The sequence below is a fragment of the Rhagoletis zephyria genome, unplaced genomic scaffold, assembly GCF_001687245.7.
Source record: "Rhagoletis zephyria isolate East Lansing unplaced genomic scaffold, Rhagoletis_zephyria_1.1 Rzeph_scaffold_16995, whole genome shotgun sequence".
Taxonomy (NCBI): Eukaryota; Metazoa; Arthropoda; class Insecta; order Diptera; family Tephritidae; genus Rhagoletis; species Rhagoletis zephyria.
In genome coordinates, this window is record NW_016174058.1 from 1975 (window position 1) to 11311 (window position 9337).

The 9337-nt window shown below is 35.6% G+C and overlaps 1 protein-coding gene across 1 annotated transcript; it reads right to left on the reverse strand.

Annotated features, from left to right (window-relative positions):
* Positions 1-6183: 6183 nt before the first annotated feature.
* On the reverse strand, positions 6184-7709 carry LOC108379672 (probable serine/threonine-protein kinase MARK-A; the record flags this gene model as incomplete). Its single annotated transcript, XM_017636021.1, has 2 exons — positions 6184-6521; positions 6797-7709. Coding segments are annotated over 2 exons (1251 nt in total), but the record flags the coding sequence as incomplete, so codon positions are not given.
* Between the last annotated feature and the right edge of the window lie 1628 nt (positions 7710-9337).

Below are 9337 nucleotides of genomic sequence, written 5' to 3' on the forward strand. Positions count from 1 at the left end.
TTTGCCCATAAAATTCTAATACAACAAAGTGCAAGTTTATTGCTAAAAAATTTCTTTGATTTTCAGAAAAAAATAAATATCGAAAATCAACGAGATTTAAAAATTTGAATTAAAGCTTGATTTTGCTTTTGTAATATTTGCACAACGTTCGAAATGTGGATTTATATGGTGTTTGTTATATAATGAGCTAGAATTGTACGAAAAAATAATAAACAAAAGAAGAATAGTCAAAATTAATCAAACGGGCTTAATTAGCTGATCACAAGTGCTTATACAAATATCACTCAACGCTAGCGTCAGTAAGTACATATGCATGTATGTATGTGTATGCGAAAAGTCTGCTTCGGTCTTGAGTTTGATATACTTATTCGAAATTATAACAGTTTCATATATTTACTTACCCTCGTAGATATTTACACACTTCACTGTAGTTAAATTTAGGCTTTAACAAGCTTAGCTGTCAAAGTATTTATGTGACTAAATTTGAATGTCTGAGATTTACCACTTACTGTTGTCTGTTGAATGTTCTTTTTCGTATGTGCTTAGCTGTAACTCAAATGTGTGTGCGAGTATGTATGTATGAATGATTGTGTATGCGTAGTATTTATAATGGTTTATATGCAGTTGCTATTAAATAGCATCTTACGCTTAACATTCGTACACCTACGTACATATAAATAGTAGATAAGGGTATAATTTTTCCCCCTTTTATAATTAGTTTTATTTGGTTAAATTCCAACTTACTAGGCTTGCTAATTTTTTTTACAATTAGAATTACTTACATAGAAAAAATTTCCTCTAATTTGTTACATAACTTGGAATCGAATTCAATTTGTTTAAATATATTTCTATTAGACTGCAACACTCCTTATACAAAAAAAAAAATTGTACTGTGTTTCCAATGGAATTATAAAATATATTATATTTTAAGGCTTGCACCAAAATATTTGTGAAAAATATTAAGATTTACGTGAGCTGGACCGATTTAAAAATACCTCCAAAAATGAAAAATCGTTTCTTAAAGAATTTATTGAAAAAAATCCCCTCATTTTAACGGTATCGTAATTATTTGATTATTAATGCTTCCTTTTTAACCTTTTTCTTAGATTGGTATAAGAAAAACTTGAATAACTTTTGAAAAAAGTTAAAAAACAGCATCACAAATTTCATTATTACGATTTCGTTGAAAATTTTTTTCAAATATTTTTATGCAGATTTTTTTTTAACTTAAACTGCTTTGTCATCTGAGGGACTTTCTTCAAAAAGTTCATCAAAGAAACATTTCTATTCATCAAAAACACAATTTTTGGAGATATTTTCAATTTGGTCTAGCTCACGTAAATCTTAATATTTTTCCGAAATACTTTGGCACACCTCTTTAAATGGAATAGACTTTGTAATGCCTTCGGGAAAACTGCAACTTTTTTTGGTGATGCAGTCTAATATTTATATGTAAGCGAAATATTTGCTATGCAATTGGGGTGATTCCAGCAAAGTGTGATTAGTTTCTGTTTGCCTGCTTCACTAGAATCAAGCTGTGCATAAAGCGTTTTGTATTCCAAAGCGAAATTCCAATGAGCCGTTGGAAAGTCGTTTTAGCTTGTTATAAATACCTTTTGATTTTAAATTTTTATTAAATTATTTTTAAATAAAATACAATAATTGTTCTACTTATAAGATTTATTTTAAAAATTATTCTTACAATATGTTTTCAATTAAGTAGTTAGCAAATTGACACCAAAAATGCTATGGTCTTACAGCTAATACTCCTTAAGCGCTCTTCCTTTCAAGTGTCAAATTTTACTCTATGCTCTTAAGCCAACCGCAATTAGGCATAAGTAATTGAGCGCATTATTTTCAATCACATCATTGTGGTCTTAATTTAAGTTAAGTTCCTAACACAAATATGTATACAAATGAGTAAAGCAATTTAATTGATTGCCTACATACTCACACGCACATACAAAAACACTTACTTTTTGGTAAATAATTATATATGTACATATGTAAATATATATTTGTATATGTATTTTTATATACAAACATACATACATAAATGTGTAAGCAATTATTACAAATACAAATAATTTAATTTTTTTTAACATATCGTTATTTAAATGCGTAATTAATTTGTGGTTAAAACTAAATTAATTTACGTTCTAAATTTGATATTTTTGTGTGCTTATGGATGCAAATACACGCATACCTACATACATATACATATATATATATATATATGTGTATGTTCACACTAGTGTGCATGCATACCACGCGTACCTTTTAATTGTATAAATTCAACATAAATATTTAAATAGTGTACAAAGGTTAGGTTACATAGCAATTTGTACGACTTAATTGAAACTAATTGCCCACGCATGTTACGTATACGCCATGGGTGGCTAAATGAAACTCTGATATCTGAGTAAATATACAATGATATGATTTTGTGTGTGTGTGTGTGTGTGTGTGGATGTCAGTCGAAACTTGTTAACGAAATATTGTGTGTGTGTGTGTTTAAGTTGACATTTCTATGCACATATGTATATATGTACATACATAAAGGTATGCATGCACATATACTTGTGGGTAACCACTGCATCTGCCCAATAGCGTGAAAAGTTGTAAATAATTCTACTATTCACTATGATTGACTGCAAACAAGTTATAGAGCTATAAAAACATATATGAGTGTCGTTTGAAAATTTTGGTTATTTAAAGTGTAGGAACCCCCATTGGTAAGTGAAAAATATAATGAAAATATATTATATACATATACTATATGTATTGCTGGATGAGCGTCAAAAACTAAAAAATAAAAAATGTTCAGCCAAATGTAGAGAAATGGCCAACAGCCAAATCGAATGTATCACGTAGGCAGAGTTGGTGTTTTTTTTTTTACTTTGCTTAGCCACTATAACTAATTGCCATGTAACTAGGATATGCCAAAAAATGTACTTCCATAAACACAAGGATAGATCAATGCTGAAAACCTTCATGTACAAACGACAGTTAGCATCTTTGTAAACGACATCCGCACTCGCTCAGCAAGTCTGAAAGAACACCGAAGAATGTCTCGCGCCACTTAAAAAAAAAAGAAGCAAGATGCCGCAATTGATATAGGGAGCTCAATAGAGAGGTGATAGGTAGTATTTACGGTAACACCGAACCCGACGCAAGCTATGCCACAAAGTTAGGCAACATATGGCAGATTTCAAGATAAAGGCGCAGTACTTTATAAACGACAACGGCGCTGCGATTACACTATGCGACAGTCAAAATAGGGATGGGATGAAACCAACCTTTGGTGGTCTTTTTTTTTTTAATTGTGAATAAAAGCGAAACGCGTCCATCGATTTTCATGATCTATGTCTCATTTTGCTTAAAGGTTATGTGACTTTGCGTGAAAGTAATACGACTTGCCTTTTCTCCGTTTTGGATTTTTTATGAATTTAAAAAATAAAAAAAATTTAATATTTTAGGCAAAAAATATTTTTTTTTTTTCATACATTTATTTTTACCGGCAAAACTGTTGATTATATAGAAAAACGTTATATGAACAGATTAAAGGAATTGTAATTTTTAATTTTTTTGAATTTGTTTGAGCAAAATCGGACTAGTGGTTCTCGAGTTATGTCAAAAAAAAAGACCACCAAAGGTGACAATTTCCCCTATATGATAGTTACTAACTTCAAATCGATATATCTCGATTCCTAGACGTGACCCAGCGAAACGCCGGGCCACGTATAACTTGTTTTTGACCGATATAACATTTCCCGGTAGTTTGAACCCTTCCCGATCACTGACCCCTACCATTTGTCTCACAGTGTTATCAGTGTTGTTGCCTTATGGCAACCCAAAGTAGTAGAATGGGTATGAAGTCAAATGACTATTGTTGTAGTTGCCGTGATGAGGAGGAAATTTAAAGCGCATAGCATTGCCTATTGCTCGTTGGCGCTCATTTCTTCACTATTCTTTTAAATATTTGGCTGAGCTGCGTTTAGTTAGTATCTATGATTTTGTCCGTTTCTACGGTACGAGGATGGACGTAAGAAGTCTCTAGTCTGACATCACAATGGCCCAACGGTGGCCTAAGTGTGTACTTTTCTTGTGCTAGTTGCGGACAGCCGATAAATGATGGTAGAAAGTGTGGGTTGAGTTAAATTCTCACACTATAAGTTCCGGGGTTAGGTTTTGGATGCTCACTCCTCGTAAAAAAAGCATATGTATAGGTCTTCGGAGGAGAAGCTCGGCCAAACACTAACATATATGTAAGCGCCAATCTATTATTATTATATGTAGGTCTAGTCACTAAGTCACAGTGTCTTGTCGGCGTTGGGAAGCGGTGTAATTTAGGATTCCAAGCTGTAGAAGTTTGCGACCTTAGCTGGAAAGAGGTTGATATATTTAAATTGTTGTGCAGATGCACCTATTAGCATCAAANATATGTGTAGTCGCTAAGTCATAATGTCTTGTCGGCGTTGGGAAGCGGTGTAATTTAAGATTTTAAGCTGTAGAAGTTAGCGACCTTAGCTGTAGAGAGGTTGATATATTTAAATTGTTGTGCAGATGCACCTATTAGCATCAAAAATTTATTTTCAACAGTTGTTTTAAAATATATTAGGGGTCTTCATCTAAAGGGCTAAAGTGATAAATTTCTTAAACTGTTTATTATTTAACTTATATGGCTAGTTTACTTTCATACTTACCTCGTCCATTGTGTTCATTTGCTTGCATTTGTTCGTAGAAAAAGCGAATACTTGGCAACCTGTAAGGGTTGAATTTTGCTGAAATTTATACATTTATCCACCAAAGTCTTTGATAAAGTGATAAACTTTGGTTAAATAGATTTCCATACAAAGTTTGACAGTTCATTTATCAAAGTGATCAATTTATCACTCTATCAAGTTTATCAAGCGTTTATCACTTTTGACGAAGACCCCTATTATGAAAACTGAAGCAGAGGGTCAATTCTCGTTCTGCGTTGTTGCTAAGTGATAAAAATAACACTCTTACGCCGCATTTATTTCGGTGTTAGTTTTATACTTTTCACTTCAATTCACGATCAGCACAACGAAAAATATATTATCTGTAGGCGAAGTTTTGTTACAGCTGATCAGAAAAATGAAACTAAATTTTTTTTTGGCAATCAGGGTTAGATATTTATCATCAGGATATGAAAGATCTGCGAAGGAAAATGTTGCTTTGTATTTTGTCAAGGATGTGTGTGTGTGTAAGTTTTTGGTATGTATGACAGGTACTAGTGCAATAAAAATGCCTTTAATGATTCAACGGGGCAATTAGTTTTTGTTTTTTTTTTTANCAATTTATCAAGTTTATCAAGCGCTTATCACTTTTGATGAAGACCCCTATTATGAAAACTGGAGTCGATTCTCGTTCTGCGTAATTGGGAAGTGATAAAAATAATACTCTTACGTCGCATTTATTTCGGTGTTAATTTTATACTTTTCGCTTCAATTCACGATCAGCTCAATGAAAAATATATTATCTGAATGCTGCGCTCTGTAGGCGAAGTTTTGTGCCAGCTCGTCAGAAAACGAAACTAAATTTTTTTTTGGCAGTCAGGGTTAGATCTTTATCATCAGGACATGAAAGATCTGCGAAGGAGAATGTTGCTTTGTTGCTTGCTAAGTATTTTGTCAAGGATGTGTGTGTGTGTTTGTCAGTTTTTGGTATGTATGACAGGTACTAGTGCAATAAAAATGCATTAAATAACTCAACGGGGCAATTAGTTTTTTTTTTCTACATAATACCATAAATAACACATGGAGTAATTTTCTCGAATTATTCTTACTGCTACATATAATATCTCTTTAAGTATATCTATTTAGACGCTATTTAAACTAGCCACTTACATTATGTCAAAAGAGAACTTAAGCTTAGTAATAAAAGTTTTTTTTACAAGAAATTTTATAATGTATAGCAGAGCAGAAAATTAATTGCTTAAATGTTGTCATTAAATTTATAAATGAGCGACGTTTTACGATTACCTTTATGAGTGTAACTGCTTGACAGCTGCATGGAAGTACTAGGAGGCTTTGCTATATTAACGCATTGCATGACTTAGCGGCTGCACTAAAATGTATTAGTTTTGTAGTATGAAATCCGGAAGCCTTGTTTCTCTCTCTTTCTCTCTCTCTGTATCTTTCACCAACTCGCTCGCCTTCATTCGCTGCACTCATCCTCCACACGTATACTCCACGCACTGCCGCTTATGACAACATCCTCCAATGTAGTTAATTGACTAAGCGCGCTTTGTTGAGCCTCCAGTGGCGCATGCTTGCCGTGCTCTTCGAGCTCTGTGTGTGAACTTGGCGTTAGTGGTGTGAGCGGCACGATTGGCGGCGACTGTGCCAAATTGCCTACTGTTTCGATAAGTGATGGTGCTGATGCTGTTGCTGTTGTAGGTGGCAAAAGCATTGAATTGCCAAATGTTGTAGGTGGCGTATGCGGTGCCGCCTCCGCTTTACTAGCGTTGTGGGTGGCATTCGCATGAAAACGCGCTGAAGTGAGAAACGACAATTGCCTTGGCNTGTATTAGTTTTGTAGTATGAAATCCGGAAGCCTTGTTTCTCTCTCTTTCTCTCTCTCTGTATCTTTCACCAACTCGCTCGCCTTCATTCGCTGCACTCATCCTCCACACGNAGTATTAGTTTTGTAGTATGAAATCCGGAAGCCTTGTTTCTCTCTCTCTCTCTCACTCTCTCTCTCTGTATCTTTCACCAACTCGCTCGCCTTCATTCGCTGCACTCATCCTCCACACGTATACTCCACGCACTGCCGCTTATGACAACATCCTCCAATGTAGTTAATTGACTAAGCGCGCTTTGTTGAGCCTCCAGTGGCGCATGCTTGCCGTGCTCTTCGAGCTCTGTGTGTGAACTTGGCGTTAGTGGTGTGAGCGGCACGATTGGCGGCGACTGTGCCAAATTGCCTACTGTTTCGATAAGTGATGGTGCTGATGCTGTTGCTGTTGTAGGTGGCAAAAGCATTGAATTGCCAAATGTTGTAGGGGGCGTATGCGGTGCCGCCTCCGCTTTACTATCGTTGTGGGTGGCATTCGCATGAAAACGCGCTGAAGTGAGAAACGACAATTGCCTTGGCGGTGGCGGTGGCGGTGGTGGTATGAGTGGCGTAAGCGCAAAGCTGCAATGCTTCGTGGTGTTCGTCGCACTTGCGCTGACATTCGTCGTAAGCGGTGTTGTGGCCGCACTGCGTGAGTGTCCGTCTGCAGGTGTTGGCGGTGCGCCCAACATTAACGATGTCGGCACCGAGGAAATGGTGTTCATTGAGCCAGACAACGAAGGCGGTACGTTCATCGATGCTGCAACAATCGGCGGTGAAAAAGTAACAACCGCTTTTGTGTGACTACCGTTACTGCCGCCATTACCGCGACCATTAGTGTTGATATTGTTCTTATTGCTAGCGCCGCTGCAGTCATTGCTAGATGTCGGCATGCTGCTGAAGTCTTCACGCAACGCAGAGCTTCGTCGGCGTTGTCGATGATGATGACGATGGAAGCTCTGGCAGCGGGTGCAACTGCGTTGTAGCTGCTGCTGCTGCTGTTGTTGATGTTGTTGATGTTGTTGCAAGTGCGTGTGCGGATGCGGATGCGGATGCGTATGATGATGATGATGTAGGATGTTTCGCCCGCAGCTGCTGCTACCGCTACAGGAGCTACAGCTGCTCAGCTGCCGTCACATGATCGAGCGATTGCCTTCATACTGTTGTACGGAAGAGTAGCTGAATGGCGTGGAGGCGGCCACCATTGCGGCTGCAACATGACACTGCAGCGTCCAGTTATGGTGGAGGAAGAGAACGAGAATGCAAAGAGTTAAGTTAATTGAACATTTTGTATTGCTTTTTGAGTTTGTCGGGAGAGGGAGGGGAGACGACGAAACACAAAAGACATGATAACGTAAGTGCAAGATTACATGGGCGTGTGTGTGTGTGTGTTTATTGTTGTGGTTGTGTACGAAGCATGTATGCTTATGCTTAGGCAAGGTGTTGGAATTATAGTCCAGCGTATCTACATATGTATGGTGGGTTAATGTGCAAACAGCTTTACGATTAGGCTCTTTTAAATAAACTTTTAGATAAGGTGGATGTGAATGTGAGTAAGTGTGCGTTTGTACATACATAGGATTAGTAGTAAGTATACGCATATGAACGTGTTAGGTTATTAAGTATAGGTAGAAGTGTAATTTATGTGCATGTATTTATTTAAGCAGGATAAAAAATATTTCCAGTTTTATTATGCATAAATATGTACCTACAAGTAAATATGTGTAGTTGTCAGTACATATCGATGGCTGAGTGGAAGATCGACCTATCTCGTCAGCCAGTTCGAAANCAAAATATTTCCAGCTTTATTATGCATAAATATGTACCTACAAGTAAATATGTGTAGTTGTCAGTACATATAGAGTTTTAAGTGCTGATAAAGTGAGTGTGTGTGTAGGTACATGTAGATTAGCTGAAGTAAATTTTACGTAAAAATTATTCGTAGAAAATGCGTCTGCCTTACATTTAAAGAGTACTTGGTTTTCTCTCTGTAACTAATGCTTACATAAAAATCATGTAATACCTATGNATTTAAGTGCTGATAAAGTGAGTGTGTGTGTAGGAACATGTAGATTAGCTGAAGTAAATTTTACGTAAAAATTATTCGTAGAAAATGCGTCTGCTTTACATTTAAAGAGTACTTGGTTTTCTCTCTGTAACTAATGCTTACATAAAAATCATGTAATACCTATGTTTGATGTGATCACAAAAGTTAATGCCTGAGACATTCTAAACAATTTCGCCAAAAAAGCCAATCATATGAAAGTTAGAAATAATAAAATAAGGTATAACACCGGAAAAATTTTCTTTGAAGGTAAAAAAAAAAATATTGTATGAAGGCGTGCAGAAAACTTAAAAAAGTACTGCATCATTAATTTTTTAAATTTTCTGCGCACCTTTATAAAACATTTTTTTTTCGAGAGTTAGTTTATTGCTATGAAATAATGATTGTTGTGTGAATTATTATTCTTTGATTGAAAATTAGCATTATTCTTATGAGTTAAACTTTTTAGCAAAAGTAATGATGATTTTTTGAGTTTTTTTTTTTCGTAAATAATAAGTTTAAGTTAAGTTAAAATTGTTATTAAATAAATTAAGATATATTAAGGTATATATTAAGATATATACTCTGGCCCTCAAGGCCTCATATGCACTCAACTGTGTTTCTATCCGCAAGAAAACAATAAAACTCAAAAATAAAATTTTCATTCTGAGATAAAATAATGCCGAAGGAATGAGTTTTATTTTTGATCAG